Source organism: Hypanus sabinus, chromosome 7 (genome assembly GCF_030144855.1).
Source record: "Hypanus sabinus isolate sHypSab1 chromosome 7, sHypSab1.hap1, whole genome shotgun sequence".
NCBI lineage: Eukaryota > Metazoa > Chordata > Chondrichthyes > Myliobatiformes > Dasyatidae > Hypanus > Hypanus sabinus.
Window position 1 is genome coordinate 136,681,558 of NC_082712.1, and position 20,571 is coordinate 136,702,128.

At 42.1% G+C, this 20,571-nt stretch overlaps 1 protein-coding gene across 3 annotated transcripts in view; it reads left to right on the forward strand.

Moving 5' to 3' along the window:
• Positions 1-20,571, forward strand: part of abcc8 (ATP-binding cassette, sub-family C (CFTR/MRP), member 8) — a 164,274-nt gene that overhangs the window by 112,220 nt on the left and 31,483 nt on the right. For all 3 annotated transcript variants that reach the window (XM_059973947.1, XM_059973945.1, XM_059973946.1), the window contains exons 21-24: positions 2,534-2,614; positions 15,422-15,559; positions 16,686-16,811; positions 17,603-17,708. In XM_059973947.1, the coding sequence (XP_059829930.1) occupies positions 2,534-2,614; positions 15,422-15,559; positions 16,686-16,811; positions 17,603-17,708 (451 nt within the window). The remainder of the gene's footprint in view (positions 1-2,533; positions 2,615-15,421; positions 15,560-16,685; positions 16,812-17,602; positions 17,709-20,571) is intronic.

Below are 20,571 nucleotides of genomic sequence, written 5' to 3' on the forward strand. Positions count from 1 at the left end.
CACACCTGCCTCTACACATCCTTCCACACTACCATTGCAGGCCCCAAACAGTCCTTCCAGGTGAGGGGACACTTCACCTGTGAGTCAGTTGGGGTCATTTACCGTTTCCGGTGCTCCTAGTGTGGCCTCCTGTATATCTGTGAGACCTGATGTAGATTGGGAGACTGCTTCACTGAGCATCTACATTTCATTCACCAGAAAAAGCGGGATCCCTCTGTAACCATCCATTTCAATTCTACTTCCCATTCCGACATGTCAGTCCACGGCCTCCCCTACTATCGCGATGAGGCCACACTCAGGTTGGAGGAGCAAAATCTTCCATTCCGTCTGGGTAGCCTCCAAACTGATGGCATAAGCGTCGATTACTTGAACTTCCGGTAATTGCCACCCCCTTCCCTTTCACCATTCTATATTCCTGTTCCCTCTCTCACCTTATCTCCATGCCTGTCCATCACCTCCCTCTGATGCTCCTCCTTCTCTTCCATTCATACTCTTCTACCCTCTCCTATCAGATTCCCCCTTCTCCAGCCCTTTAGCTCTTTCACCAATCAACTCCCCAGCTCTTTATTTCACTCCTCCCCCTCTCCCGGTTTCACCTATCACTGTAGTCTTATAGTTCTTCCTCCCTCACCCCCACCTTCTTACACTGACTTCTCCCCTTCCTTTCCATTCCTGAAGAAGGGTCCCGGCCCAAAAGGTTGACTGCTTACTCTCTTCTGCAGATGCTGCCTGACCTGTTGAGTTCCTTCAGCAGTTTGTGTGTGCTGCTCAGATTCCCAGTATCTGCCAAAAGTGTTGATTAACGTGATCCCTTCCAAGGATATTAAGGAATTAACTACCTGCATTACACACAGCAGTTTGACAGTTAATGATTTCTATAGGGGTTCCATAAAACTATTATAATGTTTGCTTGCATCATTGAATTAAATGCTATAGAAAATAATATCCTCTGATTTGACGAGATTGAATATACAGGACATATTGCAACATTTAATAGGAAGCCACTCCTGTTACACTGTTCATTCATTGGGATCTGTCCCCGTGTTTCAGTTGATGTTTTTCTATAATTAGCCCTTGTAATGATATTTGAGAAGGTAATTTTCATTAGTCTCTATTTTCTTGGAGCAGCATTCATCTTGTGCTGAGCTATAATCCAGCACAAATTATATTCCAATACAACCAGCTTCTTGTTTCTTCATGGTAAATAACTGAAACTGAACAAGATTTGTTACAAATCTAGTGTTTTATTTGATAAGACCATAAGACACAGGAGCAGTATTAGGCCATTCAGCCCATCAAATCCACTCCACCATTTCATTATTTCAGATTCTGGATCCAATTCAACCCAATACACCTGCCCTCTCACCATATCACTGATGCCCTGACCAATCAGGAATTTATCAACCTTCCATTCTAAAAGGTCGCCCCTAAATTTTGAGGCTGTGCCCTCTAATTTTGGATACCCACACCAGAGGAAACATCCTCTCAACATCCTCCTTACCTAGTGCTCTCAACATTCAGTAGGTTTCAATGAAGTCCCCCAGCATTCTTTAAGTTCTAGTGAGTATAGGCCCAAAGCTGCCAAACACACCTCATATGTTAACCCCTTCGTTCCTGGAATCATCCTTGTGAACCCGCTCTGGACTCTGTCCAATGACAATAGGGGCTGAAAACCATTAGCAATACTCCAAGTGTGGCCTGACTAGTGTCTTATAAAGCTTCAGCATTATCTCTTTGCTTTTATATTTTATTCCTCTTGAAATAAAAGTGAATTAATCTTCTTGTGTGAGGACTCCTAAGTCCCTTTGCTCCACTGTTTAAACTTTCTCCCTATTTAGATAAGTCCACACTATTGTTCCATTTACCAAAATGTATTATTATACATTTCCCAACAGTGTATTCCATCTGCCACTTCTTTGCCCATTCTTCCAATCTGTCTAAGTCCTGCTGCAATTGCTTCTTCACCACTACCTACCCTTCCTCCTGTCTTTGTATCATCCACAAATTTTGCCACAAAACCATCAATTATATTATCCAAATCATTGACAAACAATGTGAAAAGTGGTGGTCCCAATTCTAACCTGAGGAACACCACTAGTCACCAGCAGCCAATCTGAAAAGGCCCCTTTTATTCCCACTCTCTACCTCCCGCCTGTCAGACAATCCTCAAGCTATGCTAGTATATTTCCTGTAACATCGTAGGATTTCATCTTGTTAAGCACAAGATGGGAGCTTGTGACTACATTTTCCCACAATCACGTTAATTTCTACCAAAGTTTCAAAGTCTCACCTTATCTGTTACTAAAGCTCCAACAGCTGTGTCTAACTGGGAAGATAGGAGATGGTGTTTGCTTTATTAAGTTACAATGTTCTGTGCAGCATCAGGTTAATAAGCATTTTCTTGATTACCAGTATTAAAAATATGAGCTTTACTTCATTTCAATTAAGTTTAATGGATGTCATTGTGATATTTATTTGCTGTAAATAAATGCCTGAATTGAATATTGCTTTTAATGTCCCCAAACTTCCACAGGGAATTAACCTAAGTGGTGGACAGCGTCAACGTATCAGTGTAGCAAGATCTCTGTACCAGCAGACTAATGTGGTTTTTCTGGTGGGTGTATTTATTTGATAGTTCTATTTAAAATGCAACTCTTGCACAATGAATTTCTTTTTTTTTTGCAACTCTTAAGTTTGTAAATTGCTTCAGAAGATTTAATTAAAGTTCAACCAATGGTTAAGAAAAAAGCTTAAGGTTGGAATAAGTTTTGACTTCATAAAAAATACTATTGAACTTGATTGACTATTTTTGGGACAGAACAATATCTATCACAGTTCATTGTCAAATATAACAGTATCTTATTACATTCTGTAGAACTTCTAAGCACAATCAATTGAGGAACTCTAGTATGAGGAGGTGAATGAAGAGGGCATGGCAGTGAAACAGAAATGAAATGGAGGAGGTGTCCCAGGCAACCCCATTCTGTAGGATTATTGATGAAGAAACAGTCTGAATCTGATACCACTAAGTGCCAAGCCAAAGATACCACATCATACTTTCACTATGTGACCAAGCATTAAAATTTACTGTAGGTCACAATCCAAAAATAACCAGGGAGAAAAACAAAGATAACAGTTTATGCAACACTATTACAGCTCGGACATTCAGGAGACTGAAGTTCACTTGCAGTGCCATTCTGTAAGGAGTCTCTGTACACCCTCCCCATGGAGTGTGTGGGTTTTCCCTAGCTACTCCGGTTTTCCTCCCACGGTCCAAAATTGTAAGTTGTCCATGATTAGGTTAGGGTTAATTGGGGCTGTGGGTTTGGTGAGGCAGCGTGGCTCAAAGGGCTGGAAGGCTCTACTCTACACTGTTACGCTAAATAAATAAATTTTTAGAAAGGCATCATTGTATTCCGATGTACATCTCGCACTTAAACATTCCCTTACCTCTTGCCTTGGCTGCAATGAATGTGGAGAAAGGCTGCTGGTTTTCAGGGGCTAAGATCTTGGAATTCAAGTCTGAATAGCTCAGAATCTAAATGGCTCACTGCAGACTCTATACCTCCTTATAGCCATACCTCACGGATATGCTTTACTTGTAGGCTGCTGCTTTTGCTGTCATACATGACTGGCCAACAAACTATTATATCCAAGTAGAGTTAGCCATCCATTTCATACTATAACAACAGGCTTCAAGTTGTGTAGGTGTCAGGTTTTGGCCTGGATTCCCTGTATTTGGACTCCTCCCAATTCACGTAAAGTTTTGTTGTACACACCTATCAGTGCTTTCCTGTGGGCCACCATCTGTGGAAACTACTTTTCTAAACCCCTCGTCCACCGCCAACATGAGCGCTAGTTCCTCATTTTTAATGCTTCACCACATTGCAGATCCCACCTCTAAACTATCATCTTAAGTCCTGACTACACCCCAGGATTCTGGATTAGTTCCCGAGCAATGAAAAATTGCAGATGTCACTCCACTCTTTGAAGGGAAGAAGGCAGAAGAAAGGAAATTACTGGCCAGTTAGCCTGACTGTTGGAGTCTAATACTAAGGATGAGGTTTCAGGGTTACTTGGAGGCATGTGATAATGTAGGCCAAAGTCAGTATGGTTTTCTGAAGAGGTAATCTTGCCTGACAAATCTGTTGGAATTATTTGAGGAAATAACAAACAGGACAGACAAAAGAGAATCAATGGATATTGTTTATTTGGATTTTCAGAGGGCATTTGACAAGGTGCTGCACATGAGGTTGCTTAGTAAGATAAGAGCTCTTGGTATTACAGGATAATATTAAATATAATAAGTTTTGTAGCCTAGGAAAAATACACAAGCCAACAAATACTTTTTTGGGCCTTTAATACCTTTACCTGTTTTAGATGTTTAAATGCATTAGCAAGGTGAATACATAAGAGCACCTTTAACAGTAAAGAAATAATATTCAACGGTTACATAGATGTACAGCTTTGGATACTGTTGGGGAGGAGGGGACCTCTCGGGGAAAGCTGCAGCAACCAGTTCTCTGGCACTGAGCCTGGCTCTGTGACTCGTTGGGGGGAGGGGGAGAAGCAGAGGGCAGTAGTGATAGAGGATTCCATAAATAGAGGACCAGAAAGCAAATGCTGTGAATATGAAAGGGACACCTAAATGGTATGTTGCCTCCTAGGTGCCAGAGTTAGGGATGTCTTGAATCGATTCCACAGCATTCTAAAGGGGGAGGGTAAATAGCCAGAAGTCGTGGTACACATTGGTATTAGCAACATACATAGGAAATGGGGGGAGGTCCTGAAGAGATAACATGGAGAATTAGGTGGTAAGGTGAAAAGCAGGACCACCAGGGTAGTAATCTCTGCATTACTGCCTGTGCCATGTCCCAGTGAGGGTGAGAATAGGATGATTTGGCTGATGAATTGGTGCAGGAGGCAAGCTTTCAGATTTCTGATCTTGGGATTTGTTCTGGGGAAGTTCTGACCTGTACAAAAAGGATGGGTTACACCTGAATCCAAGGGGGATCAATATCCCAACGGGCAGTTTTGTTACAGTTGCTGAGGGGGTTTAAACTAATTTGGCATGGGGTTGGGAACAGGAGTGACAGGGCCGAGGATGAGGTAGTTGGTACACAAGTAGATACAGTGTGTCGTGCGACTGTAAGGAAGGAGAGACAAATGATAGGACAAAATTGCTGTCAGTGGGAAGAGTTAAAGTGTAACAGTGGGCCAAAATCTGAAAGTGTGATGAATAAAATTCACTTGGCAATTTGAGAGGGAGAAGTTAAGTCCAATTAATCAGTATTACAGTGGAGTAAAGGGAATTACAGAGGCATGAGAGGGGAGCTGGCCAAAGATATTTGGAAGGGGACACTAGGAGGGATGATGGCAGAGTAGCAATGGCTAGGAAAATCGAAGGAACAGGGTCGATATATCTCAAAGAAGAGTAGGTATTCTAACGGCAGGGTGATGCAACCGTGGCTGACAAGGGAAGTCAAAGCCAACATAAAAGCAAAAGAGAGGGCATATAATAGAGCAAAAATTAGTGGGAAGTTAGAGGATTGGTATTTTTTTTAATACAGAAGGCAACTTAAAAGCCATAAGTGGGGAAAAAGATCAGGGTGTGAAAAGTTATGTTGGAAAGTCTGGAGAATGAGGTTGAGAGGAAAATGGATCAACCATGATGAAATAACAGAGTAAACTCGATGGGCCAAATGGCTTAATTCTGCTCCTGTGATTTATGGTCTTACAGGACTGAAGGAGATGTATTTGAATGCACACGGCATATGGAATTAAGGTAGATAATCCAGTTGGTAGGTATAATATTGTAGGCATCTCTGAGTCAAGGAAAAAAGATCATAGGTGGAAGCTTATCATCTAAGGATAAATATTGTAATGAAAGGACAGGCCGATAGGCAGAGTGGGGTGGGGTGGCTCTGTTGGTTTAAAAAAAAATTGAAAGAACATCCTTGGAAAGAGGTTACAACCGGAGACAGTAAAGGCAAATATAATTGGCAATGTTGGATTATCATGGGAGATTTGAATATACAGATAGATTGAAAAATTCCTGTTAGTGGTGGATCCCAAGACAAGGAATTTGTTGAATACCTATGAGATGACTTCTTAAAGCAGCTTGTGGTTGAACCCACTAGAGAACAGCAATGCTGGATTGGGTGTTATGTCAAACTTGATTAGGAAGCTGAAGGTAAAGGAAACTTTGGGTGGAACTAATCATAATATGATAGAATTCACCCTGTAGTTTGTGAAGGAGAAGCTAAAGTATAATATATTGATATGACAATGGAGTAAAGGGAATTACAGAGGCATGAAGGGCGAGCTGGCCAAAATAGTTTGGAAGGTTTTCACTAGTAGGAGTGATGGCAGAACAGCAATGGCTGGGGTTTGTGGAGGCAATTAGGAAGTTGCAGGAAAGATACATCCCAAAGATAAAAAAGTATTTTAAAGGAGGATGAGGCAACCATGGCTGTTGAGGGAAGTCAAAGACAGCATAAAAGCAAAAGAGAAGGCATATTACTATTGAGGAAACATGGGGTCCCCAGAAGGACTTAGACAGATTGGGGGAATGAACAAAGAAGTCGCAGATGGAATACAGTGCAGTATGGTCATGTACTTTATCAAAAGGAGTAAAGGTGTGTACCATTTTCTAAATGGCCAGAAAATTCAAACATCAGAGATGCGAAGGGACTTAGAAATCCTCATGCAGGATTCTCTAAAGGTTAACTTGCAGGTTGAGATCGTAGGAAGGAAAACAAATGCAATGTTAGCGTTTATTTCGAGAGGACTAGAATACATAAACAATAATGTCATGCTGAGGCTTTATAAGGCATTGGTCAGCACTTGGAGCATTGTGAGCAGTTTTGCTGCTCTTATCTAAGAAAAGATGTGCTGGCATTTGAGGAGGTTGAGAAGAATTTCATGAGAAATATCCCAGGGACAGAAGGGTTAACGTTTGAGCAGCATGTGATAACTCTGGGTCTGTACCTGCTGGAGCTTAGACGAATGAGGAGGGATCTCATTGCACTAAAGGATTGTGATTTTGGAAGCACTGAAGAATGTCTCAGCATAAGGGAAAGAAGACTTCTGCACTGAAGGCCATGGCTGAACATGTGGAAACGAACAATATGTCCTGATCTACAAGGATTCAGGAGAGTCTCCGAATTCAACCTCCTGAGGCAAGTAAAGTCGCCTTGACGAACAGGCAGCTGTAGTGTCAGGTATTTGATAGCTTCAGGGTTCTGATAAAAGCACAATGACTTGAGGTGTTGATAATGTTTCTCCCTCTCTATCTCCCCCTTCTCCCTCCCTCCCTAACTACAAATGCTGTCACTGTTTTTTTTTGTTTTAGTCTTTGCTTTAGTACATATATAATTTTGCACCCCACAACTTATGATTTATCAAATATTGAAAGGTCTGGCCAAAGTGGAGAGAATGTTTCCTATGGAAGGGGAGTCTAGGACTTGAGGGCACAGCCTCAGAATTGAGGGATGTCCATTTAGACAGACAGACAGACAGAGATACTGTATTGATCCCGAGGGAAATTGGGTTTTGTTACAGTTGCACCAACCAAGGATAGTGTAGAAATATATCAATATAAAACCATAAATAATTAGATAATAATATGTAAGTTATTCCAAGTGGAAATAAGTCCAGGACCAGCCTATTGGCTCAGAGTGTCTGACACTCCAAGGGAGGAGTTGTAAAGTTTGATGGCCACAGGCAGGAATGACTTCCTATGACGCTCAGTGTTGCATCTTGGTGGAATGACTCTCTGGCTGAATGTACTCCTGTGCCTAACCAGTACATTATGGAGTGGATGGGAGTGATTGTCCAAGATGACATGCAACTTGGACAGCAACCTCTTTTCAGACACCACTGTCAGAGAGTCCAGTTCCACCCCCACAACATCACTGGCCTTACGAATGTGTTTGTTGATTCTGTTGGTGTCTGCTACCCTCAGCCTGCTGCCCCAGCACACAACAGCAAACATGATAGCACTGGCCACCACAGACTCGTAGAACATCCTCAGCATCGCCTGACAGATGTTAAAGGACCTCAGTCTCCTCAGGAAGTAGAGACAGCTTAGACCCTTCTTGTAGACACCTTCAGTGTTCTTTGACCAGTCTAGTTTATTGTCAATTCATATCCCCAGGTATTTGTAATCCTCCACCATGTCCACACTGACCCCTTAAATGGAAACAGGGGTCACCAGTGCCTTAGCCCTCCTCAGGTCCACCACCAGCTCCTTAGTCTTTTTCACATTAAGCTGCAGATGACTCTGCTCACACCATGTGACAAAGTTTCCCACCATTGCCCTGTACTCCACCTCATCTCCCTTGCTGATGCATCCAGCTATGGCAGAGTCATCAGAAAACTCCTGAAGTAGTTGAAGTCCGAGGTGTAGATGATGAAGAGAAAGGGAGACAGGACAGTCCCCTGTGGAGCCCCAGTGCTGCTGACCACTCTGACACACAGTGTTGCAAGCGCACATACTGTGGTCTGCCAGTCAGGTAATCAATAATCCATGACACCAGGGAAACATCCACCTGCATCACTGTCAGCTTCTCACCCAGCAGAGCAGGGTGGATGGTGTTGAGCGCACTGGAGAAGTCAAAAAACATGACCCTCACAGTGCTCGCCGGCTTGTCCAGGTGGGCGTAGAGACGGTTCAGCAGATAGACGAACAGGGATGAGGATTTCTTTTTAACCAGCGGGTGGTGAATCTGTGGAATTCATTGCCGCAGATGGCAATGCAGGCCAAGTCTTTGGGTATATTTAAGGCAGAGGTTGATAGGTTCTTGATTAATCAGGGAGTCAAAGGTTATGGGGAGAAGGCAGGAGAATGGAGTTGAGAAGGATACTAAATCAGCTATGGTGGAATGGAGGAGTAGACTTGATGGGCTGAATTGCCTAATTCTATTCCTTATGCCGTGTATTACTGGTAATTCAGCTGGTAGCTGAGAGCAAAGGAGGACAGTGTGACATTTTTCTTGTTATTTTCTCACTATCAGGTGTTACAAACCCCGTAACTGGGTCACATGGCTTTAGCTAAACGCTGTCACCGGATTTCTAGCGTTTCTCCTGGTGCGTCTAAAGGGGTTGTTCCCCAGACCCTCTTTTATCCTTACTCACGGGGTCTCAGATGTCAATCAGGTTGGGATGATGCAATCCCTCAACCAGCCCACCCTGGTCATCCCCTGAGGGGCTTCAATGAATAGTACAGTACTCAATACACAATTCCGTCTCCAAGAGACAATAGCCATTATCAATGGTTCCGTCTTGCTGAGGCCAGGACACATTCCAAACCTTGTGTATTCTGGACGTCTCTCTCTCATTTCCTGGGTCCCAGACCCGAATTACTAGCGATCTTGCGATTCTCAAAAAGGAGGGGGCGACTTTGTACCCTTCGGCCCCTCAGACTAGTGGCACATTCGTAACACTCCCTTCCTTCAAAGCCTTTTTACCATCGGTAAAAATGAATTAATACAGAGTCTTACAGGATTTTAGAATCTAACACAATACAAAAGAGTTTTTTTTCACTACAGAGTAATACAGTTATACATTCAATTCAGCATCTAAACAGCGATTACATTGTCACTTCCTTTAATATTTTAACATCTTGTACCTTACTAAAGTCTTGTAGCATCAGACTTCAATTTGCTAGCCACCTATTTTTATTCCCTTTCTTCAGCAAACAAAAACTAAAGAGTTGTGATCTTAGCTTACGTGTATACTACAAAAGTTCAAGCAAATACTAATCTTTATTGTTACTTTCAAACTTAACAGTCAATCTTCCATGGGGGTTGTCTTTATTATTCACATGCTTTGTCGAAATCCCTTAAAACTGGATTCTACTATTAAAAATGGCATCCCGTCAACCCTCGCCCCTTTTCCAGTTAACTCCCACGTGGTGAGCTTGTGCACCACTGTGGAATAGGCTTTCACCTGCATCTTTCATAGGAGTTATTTTATCAACAATGTGTTCCAAACTTAGACCTTTTTCCGAATCTCCACACAATTCTTTAATTTTAAGCAAGTTGCTAGTTTTCTCTTCAGGACCCCTCAGGCTATTAGCTTTCAGTTTAAACTCTTTGTTCAAACAGCATTTCAAATTCTGCTTTTTCACAGCACACTCTTGAATAACAATAGCGTGTGGGGCACCTTTACATTCCAACTCAACCTGTACCAAGCCATTGTCTCTGTAGCCTGGTGGCTGCCTTTGACATCAATCCAGACTTTAAATTTTCTTCATTCAATCTAGGAACTACACTTTTCCCTTTTCCTTCAATAATAATCACCTCACCACCTTTTATCTCCTCACTAACTTTTAAAACACCTTCGAGCACAAACAACTGGGAATTCTCACTTCCCACTGTTACCAAGGTTAACCCTTTCTTCACTGAACCAAGTCCATCTGACCCACAAGGACTGCATTCCTTTTCAACTGAATCAAATACCTCAGACTTTTTCTGAGCTCCATTACTAGGTTCAGTACCACGTGTATCCACATCTTGAACACACTCAAACAGGACATTTCCCTCTTCCAGGCTTTCAATACCCGTACCCTTTTCAAATTCTAAATTCCCCTGATCCTCCCAACTACTCTCTGGGCAACTCCCTTCCGGAGTAAACTCAACCCCGCGGGCTGAAACAACCTTATCTGCCAACCCAGCAGACTTCTTCAGGGTAATGGCATCCTTTTCATCTAGGGCTGCCCTCATTTCATTATCGGGAACACCTTTAGAGTTTTCAACTTCTTCAAACAGTTCTGCCAAACCAGACAGATCATCCATGTCCAACCCTGGACCTTTTAACAGCCTTATCTGTTTTTCATCTTTACTTCGTGCCTCTATAAATTTTCTCCTTGCTAAGGGCAGGTCTACCTCCTCTCCCTTCCTCTCTTTCGCTTTCCTATTCTCTGTTTTACCACCCTCTAAACCCTCTTGGTACAGGGTTGGTAAAATCATCTCGGCCAAATTGATACTGGCCTGATTTAAACTGGTCTCGTTCTCAGCTGCCTTTCTCGACATGCTGCGAGTGGTCGCGCATGCGGGATAGATCTTGGAACCTAGGGGTGGGACCTCAACACTCACAGGCTGGCTTGTCAGCTTCATTGCTGACCAAACCGTACCACCGGCTAAATCGTTACCCAGAAGGGCATCCACGTCAGTTCTCGGGAATTCTGATCGCACCCCTATTTCAACTGGTCCAGATACCAGATCACAATTCAGAATGATCCTATGCAAGGGCACCACTTCGGTCTCTTTTCCTATTCCTCTCAAAGCTACCTCTGCAGTCTTGCAACCAAAATCCAGTACCTTACTGCTAATCAATGACAGCTCAGCTCCCATGTCTCTCTAGATCCGCACTGGAACTGGTGTGTCTCTCTTTCTCACAGACACGGTTCTCTCTGAAATACATTTCTCAGATCCTTCTCGTACTCTGTCTACCTTGGGCTCTCTCGTCGATTTACTGATCACCACAGCACATCCTATAGGGATTGCTGCTTCCCATTTTCCTGTCTCCTTCCTCGGAGCAAGGCACTTGAATGCAATATGACCCACCTTTCCACAATTAAAACAGGTCAAGCCAGGACCTCTCCTGCTGTCTTGCCTCTCCTCCTCAATTTTGCCACTAGCTCCTGGTGGGATCTCTGCCTCAGCTGGCGGGCTTTCTCTACCGTTCCCACGGTCTCTCTGGTAACTTTTATTCGAGGAAAACTTTGTCTTGTGGGTTAGGGCATATTCATCTGCGAATCTAGCAAATTCGGAGATGGACTTATTCGGCTTCTCATTCAAATACATCCGGATATCATCCGAAACACAATCTTTAAATTTCTTAATCAGAATTAACTCCCTGAGACACCAAAAATCTTCTTCCACTATTTCTGCTGCAAACCAATGATCCAAGAGCACACCCTTCTCATAGACAAACTCGGTATACGTCTGATTCCACCCTTTCTTTAAATTTCTGAACTTTTGTCTATAGGCTTCAGGTACCAATTCGTAGGTCTGAAGAATGGCCTCCTTTACTTTCTCATAATTCTCCGACTCTTCCTCCTCCATGGACAACGCCGCATATGCCTGTTGTGCCTTCCCTTTTAACACACTTTGTAACAATGCCACTCACTGCTCTTTGGGCCACTTCTGATTCACTGCCACCTTTTCAAAATGCAAGAAATAACTATCAACATCCGTCTCCTCGAACGGAGGTACCAACCTAAACTTCCGACTAACCTTAAACCTCTCCTCTCGGTCTGACCCTTGAGCTCTTCGCTCTTGCCTTAACTTCTCCATATCCAAGTCATGTTGCCTCTGCTTCTCTTTCTCCTCATACTCTCTCCTTCTCAGCCCTCTCCTTCTCTTTCTCAGCTGCTTCCAGCTGTTTTAACTGAATTTCATGCTCCCTTTGTTTCTCAGCTCTTTCCTACTCCCTTTTCACCTCTAACTCCTTTAGCTGGAGCTCATGCTCCCTCTTCCTCTGTTCCGCATCCAGCCTCAATTTCTCCAACTCTAACTGAGCTGTTCCACTAGCTGGTACCTTTTCAGGGATATTTTCCAATACCTCAGCTGAAAACACATTCTTCACAATATAATACTGAGTTATGGCCCTCCGCACCTCCCACTTTTTCATTGACAACCTCACCTCTGCGAGGTTTAGTCCTTCCGCAATATTTATCAATTCCAACTTTGTGGCCGCCTCTAGCAGAGTCGGGTTTTCTATAAATTCCTCCACGTCCATCTTTGCTGGTTTCCCATCTGGCTACCTGCGCAACCAGATCCACGTTTGGACTTACAAGCCCAATTCACTGGCCCTCCAATATGGTATCAAATCCTGGACAAGCCCCCATGTTGTTACGAACCCCATAACTGGGTCACTTACCAGCAAAGATAGAGAGGTCTGTTGAAGTCTGATGGTACTATTTTTAACAATATTATTAGTAAAAATACACAAAAATAATATCAATGCAAACATCCAGATAATATACGTCGTCAATACTAAATCTAAAAGTGCGGGTATAATAATAATCAATAAGAAATAGTTCTATCATTGTCTAGGGGATAATGCACTATCCGATGGAAATATAAAAGTCACTCAGTTCATTCAGGCTGCACCCTTTGGTTGGTGTCAAGAGAGATTTTTAGACACTTGCCAGCTTTTCCTTCTTATGATTTCGATCCTTCGAGAGTTCTATTGGTGAGGCCGGTCACTTGTGGCCTCTACTTTAGCTAAAGCCATTCTTCTGTGGCGAGCCCACCAATTCCCAGGCAAGGGAAAAGGACACACGCGAGCCCCACCAGCTGTCGCTATTAAACGCTGTCACTGAATTTCTAGCGTTTCTCCTGGTGCGTCTAAAGGGGTTGTTCCCCAGACCCTCTTTTATCCTTACTCACAGGGTCTCAGATGTCAATCAGATGTCATCCCGAGGGGCTTCAATGAATAGTACAGTACTCAATACACAATTCCATCTCCAAGAGACAATAGCCGTTATCAATGGTTCCATCTTGCTGAGGCCAGGACACATTCCAAACCTTGTGTATTCTGGACGTCTCTCTCTCATTTCCTGGGTCCCAGACCCGAATTAATAGCAATCTTGCGATTCTCAAAAAGGAGGAGGGTGACTTTGTACCCTTCGGCCCCTCAGAGTTGTGGCACATTCGTAACACAGGACAGGTTGCAGTTATCTGAAAGGTGAAAGGCACTGTGTGAAGATGTGTGCATGCTGTAATATATAGCTTGTAAATCAGGAGAGGTTGTGGGTTGTGATTAACTAAAGCAAAATGTTGAAAATACTGAAACAAAAAGTGAGTGACATCATTTGTAGTCAAGAAGTGAGAGAGAGAGAGAAAGAGAAACATTATTAACATTTTCAGATCAGAACTCTGAATCATCAAATACCTGACAAACAGCAGCCTGTTCCTCAAGACTTATCACCTGCCATTCACCTCAAAGGATATCTGCTTCGATTGCTTCTGGAGCCTGAGTTTGGAGACTCTCCTGAATCCTTGTGGATCAGAACTTTTTTTTTTGCTTCCACATGTTCAGCCATGGCCTTGAGTGCAGAAGTCTACTTTCCCTTGTGCTCTGTCATTCTTCAGCACTTCCTAGGTCACAATCGCTTAGTGGTAACTGCTAGCTCCTCTTCTTACTCCTACTACAAAGCACGTCCTTCAAGGGTACAAGAAAATTTTCAGATCTGCAGTGCACTGCAGGTTTCCGGCAAGATGGGACTGTCCAGCCAGATTTGCCATGCTCACAGTTCAGCCAATGTCAGACCCATGTGCTTGAAACCTCTCCTGGCTCTAAACCCCAAACATCAAGATCCAATTGTTTCTCAGTCCAGAACCTCAATGGCCACACATTTGGGGACCCAGGTATAATTTACTAAGGTACTATGTTAGTCTAATCCAAAACCTCCAGGTCCAAATCCTTATGTATCATACTGACAAATATTGGCCGAGCAAGATGGAAAGCAGCATCTGCGTTCTGGTAAGTGGACTACTGAAGTGCTGTGATGTAAGTAGTGAAGAGGCTACAAGAAGGCAATATTGTCTGGTTACATATGGCTAAAGGGTGTTTATTTTAAATGATCTTCCTAAGTGTATTGTAATTAAGACCCTCTCTGAAAAAGAAACTCAGTCCCCCATGAGATTGGGCTGCTCACATTTTTACCAGTGAACAGTGTAATGAACAAGCAGCACTCAACTAACAGTGCAGCTAATTGTAATAATTGCAATACAAGGAAATAAGAGAGAAACTTTGAGCCTAGAGATGCACCTGATGGGGAAATAAAAGACAATCAGAAAAAGATCATCTGTTAGCACCTGAATTTAACCCAAGACCATACACACGTGCACAAGTTCAACCAAGCAAATACAAGTTCAGATCTACTCAGAAAAAAAGGTTCTCCCCCATATAGAATAATTAAAGCATAAGAAACTGGAAAAATTACTGAGAAGGTGAAACAGCCAGAAGGTGAAAATGTGTCATGAGTATCCTTCTTCATTTATATTCTATTTATGATGAACAACAGTTACCACTGTTGCTATAATTATGGAAAATTATATATTTACTTCATTTTCATAGGCTTAATTACCAACTCAAGGGTATGCAAAAACACATTAAATTTCAACTTACAGCAAAATTTTGAACTAACTTTTATCAGATCAACTATTCACATAGCAAGTGTCTGTAAATCCTAGATAAAGCTATTAGAATGATGTATCTCCATTGTTTTGCCCTTCTTTCTGCTTTTTAAACAGGTGGGCTGATCAAGAGATAATTAAACTTAGAAGTGTGTTTGGTTAAAGTTATGAAAATATTGTTAAATTCATTCTGCAAGGGTCATTTAGTGAATTCAATGAGATTTAAGAAAAACATTAAATTGAATATTAACTAACTGTTGGTTTGGTAGGATGATCCATTCTCAGCACTGGACGTCCATCTAAGTGATCACCTTATGCAAGATGGAATCCTGAAGCTGCTGCAAGAAGAGAAGCGGACTGTGGTTCTGGTCACTCATAAACTTCAGTACCTGCCCCACGCAGACTGGGTGAGGTCTTCTTTATTTCTGCTGCACTGATAAGAATTTGATGTACAATTCCCTGTCTACTTGAATTATTGTTGGTCCAGTACTCTGAGTTGTGGTGCCACGTTAACCTTTATGCAATTATATGTGCATCCTACTTATTGATAGCAGCAGAGTTACATGGTTACAGCAGATCAGAAAACACTTACACTGAAGCAGAGATTATAGATAAGAAAAAGAAGATTATAAGTATATAAACCAAAAAGAATAGATGTGGACCACAGTGGGATAAGTTTCTGATTGCTCGAAGAAGTAGCTGCTACAGACGTAGTGCCCTAAAATGCATCTTACTGCATTTTCATGGATTCATATGTCGCATACTGATATTTCAAATACCCATTCCTGAACTCTATTTGGAGCCCAACATAACCTTTTTACAAAAGTAGAAAATAATGGAGACTGGAAATCTTAATTGGGAAAGCAAAGGACGATCAGTTTCTTTATTGCTTCACGAAAATTTACAATTGCAAGGATAACAGAGATGCTATATATGTCAAAAGATACAGTGTTTATTCAGTAACAACTCTGATTTTTACTTTAGAAATTTTTCAAGTTGCTTTCCATGTGTCCAGTTCGAACATTATCATTCTGTTCAGTGTATAATTAGAATTCATCACGTATTTGTATCTAACATATACTAATAAACAAATATAATGAGTGAGATCATTCTAATCATTTACACTGTTCCTTGCAAGAAGATTTGCAATGAAAATCAACAAAATGAGCATTCTGATGCAAGAAATATACTTTGGGAAATGAGTGTACTCTGTAATTCTGAGTACGACTGAAGCACTTAAATGTTATTACTCAATAGAAGATCATAAAACAGACATGGAAGTTATTTTGATCCCAGTGATGTATTTAAATATGAGCTTTTGGGAATCAGTTTGGCATTCTCAAAACTGAAAATAAATATTTTAATTGGCAGAGTATTATTTCATGTATAAATGGATAACCAGTCCATGACCTTGTGGCTTTCCTTCCCAAGAAGACTCATGCCATTACCTATTATTTTAATTATTATTTAAATAATGTATATTATTTGAACATTTCTATGTTGTATATCTTAATGTGCTTTCTATTTCCATAGATCATAGCCATGAAGGACGGAACTATTCAGAGAGAGGGCACACTCAAGGATATTCAGAATTCTGATCCTGAACTCTTTGAACTTTGGAAAACACTAATGAACAGGCAGGATCAAGGATTAGAAAAGGTTCTTCCTTGTCAGATGGAAAGATTTGAATTGGAATAAGATTGGAATTTTTTTTTGGCAGGGTGTAGTTTAATATAATAACCCCCGAACAGGATCCTGCTATCATTTGCCAGCTCTCACACCACACCATTTTGTACTGGCCGTCTTCCCTCTTCCATATGAACAGTCTCAATTTGAAACATTGACTTTCCATTTCCCTCCATGGTGATGGCCTGACTCACTGAATTCATTCAGTTCCTATACGTGAAATTAACCCCATGGTGTATTATAAACAAAAAAAATTGTCATATGCAACAACAGTACTGTGTTTTTCAAATGCATTCAAAACTATTTTTCCTCCAACACAATGTTCTCAAATCCAGCACCTGTACTACACCAAACTCCCATTCCTCAATGCCATAAGAATAAAAGACATAGGAGCAAAAATTAGGCCATGCATCCCATCAATTCTGCTCTGTCATTCCATCATGGTTGATTGTCCCTCTCAACCCCATACACCTTCCATCTTCCCATAACTTTTGATGCCCTTACTAATCAAGAACCTATTCAACTCAGTTTTAAATACACCCAATGACTTAGCCTCCATAGCTGTCTGTGGCAATAATTCCACTGATTTGCCACTCTCTAGCTAAAGAAATTTCTCCTCATCTCTGTTTTGAAGGGATGTCCTTCCATTCTGAGGCTGCGCACTCTGGTCCAAGACACCCCCCAGTTCGAATATCAATCTTGGCTAATATTTCGAATTCTCACCTTGAGTGTGAAGAAGGTTAAAATGTTACTTTGATCTGCAGGAAACTGTAGCTGAAAATAAAACTGCACTGGAGCGGAAGAACTTGCGCAGAGCAATGTACTCTCGGGAGGCCCTCCTCAAAACACTGCAAGAAGCTGAAGATGAAGGTATTAATCTAAATTGGAAGGGTGTTCTGAAGGCATAAAATTGTCTTCATGCTACCATCTTATGACATAACCTTTGTTTTTATGTGCAATGCAAATACTTATTGAGATTTTAACAATTCATCCAAGACATTACATATAAAAATAGCATGAAAAGTGACTTTTGACATTCTGTCTGGGTTTAAATTCACTCAAATCTTTATTTTCACCATTGGGTGGGAGGGTTTAGGAACTCATCACCTGAGAACATTGTTGAGACAGAACTTGTTATCATACTTCAAAGGTGCTTGGATGCGATCTTGATGAACAAAGAACTGTAAGGATATGGACCTATTGCTGGAAAATAGAATTAGATTGGGTTGCCCCTTTTATGACTGACAGAAGTGATGGGTCACATGACTTTCTTATGTGACATAACTTTTCTGTGATCTTATGATTTGCGTAGTCTTCACAGAATGTACAAAGGCAGGGCCAGGCATTCAGTATTAAATCCTAATAGGTGCTCAGCAGAGATGACAAACTTGGCTGTTGGATGAAATGCAGGGATCACAATAATTTTGATTTTAGTGAATCTTTTGGGAAGAAACTATGCAATGTCACTTGTAATTTCTTTATTCTGGTGCTCAGTATCAAAATGGAAAAGTTTTGCCATTTCTCAGCTCAGAGCTCTATGCTTTAAATACACTTTCAGTGTTATGAGAATCAGAATGCAGTAAAGGAAAACAAAGGAGGCTTGCTGAAGTTGACAAGTGCAAAAATAGCTTCCAATATGTCAATGAAAATGAAACATACTGCAGATGCCAGAAATCTGAAATAAAAGTAGGAAATGCTGCAAGCACTCAGTAGGTTAAGTGGCATATGTGAATAGTGAAAGAAAGTTAACATTTGAGGACAAAGTATCAGAACTGGGAAAAATAATTAAGTTGCAGTGGGGTAGCAAATGGAATGTAGAAAGCACTTGGAATATTTGTGATAGTGTGCTACTAGAGTGGACATGGGAACAAGAACTAAGCATGTCTAAAACGTACAGGTCTTATCATGGTGAAGAATAGTAGGATGGAAGTAACTTAAGAAATAGTGGACAACGTGTATAAAATGTTTTAAAAAAATAATTGTAGGGAACAAATAAAGTGAAAAGAAAGGAAAGATGTTCAGAGTTCTTAAAAAAAGATTATGTATGAGATCTATATTCTGACATGAAAAGTATCCAACATTTCATCTCCAACTGTTGCCGAGACGTCAACTGTCTCAACTTCATCACTTCTCTCTCCTGTTCCAACCTCACTCCCTCTGAACGCACTGCCCGCCACTCTCTCTGCACTAATCCTAACCTCACCATTAAACCTGCAGACAAAGGTGGTGCCATAGTGGTCTGGCAGACGGACCTCTAACTCACTGAGGTCAAACGGCAGCTCTCTGACATCTCCTCTTACTTACCCCTGGAACAGGACCCTACCAAAAAACATCAAACCATCGTCTCCCGTACCATCACTGCCCTTATCAACTCTGGAGACCTTCCATCCTCAGCCAAAAAACTCATAATTCCCACACCCCGCACTGCTCGCTTTTACCTTCTCCCCAAGACCCATAAGCCTGACTGTCCTGGTAAACCTATAGTTTCGGCCTGCTCCTGCCCCAATGAACTTATATCTGCCTATCTTAACTCCATTTTGTCAGACATAGTTCAGTCCCTCCCTACCTACATCCGGGATACATCCCATGCCCTCCACCTCTTCAATAACTTCCAGTTCCCCGGTCCCAACCGCTTCAATTTCACCATGGATGTCCAATCCTTATACACTTCAATTCTCCATCAAAAAGGCCTCAAAGCCCTCCGCTACTTTCTGAACAATAGACCTCACCAGTTCCCCAACACCACCACACTCCTCAGATTGGCGGAACGGGTACTCACACTTAGTAACTTCTTTTTCGGCTCTTCCTACTTTGTTCAAACCAAGGGTGTAGCAATGGGCATTTGAATGGGCCTTAGCTATGCCTGCCTCTTCGCGGTTTATGTGGAACAGTCTATGCTCCAAATCTATACTGGTACTGCTCCCCAACTTTTCCTTCGATACATTGACGACATCATTGGTGCTGACTCCTGCACCCATGCTGAGTTAGTCAATTTCATCGACTTTGCCTCTAACTTTCACCCAGATCTCAAATTCACTTGGTCCATCTTGGACATTTCTCTCCCCTTTCTCGATCTCTCGGTCTCCATCTCTGGAGATGGACTGTCCACTGACATCTTCTATAATCCCACTGACTTCCATAACTACCTTGATTATACCTCTTCCCACCCTGCCAAATGTAAAAATTCTATTCCCTATTCCCAGTTCCTCCATCTCTGCTGCATCTGCTCCAAGGATGAAGCTTTCCGTTCCAGGACATCCCAAATGTCCTCTTTCTTTAAGAATCGTGGTTTCCCTTCTGCCATCATCAATGATGCCCTCACCTGTATCTCCTCTATTTCCCGCACTTCGGCCCTCACCCCTCCTCCTGTCACCACAACAGGGACCGTGTCCCCCTTGTCCTCACCTACCAGCCCACCAGGCTCCGGATCCAGCATATTATCCTCTGCAACTTCCACCACCTTCAACAGGACCCCACCACTAAGGACATCTTTCCCTCTCTACTTTTCACAGGGATCATTCCCTCCGCAACTCCCTGGTCCACACGTCCCTCCCCAAAGATCTCCCACCTGGCACTTATCCCTGCAAACGTAAGTGCTGCACTTGTCCCTACACTTCCTCTCTTACCATCATTCAGGGCCCCAAACAGTCCTTCCAGGTGAGGCAACAATTCACTTGTGAGTCTGTTGGGGTCATCTGTTGCATCTGGTGATCCCGGTGCAGCCTCCTCTACA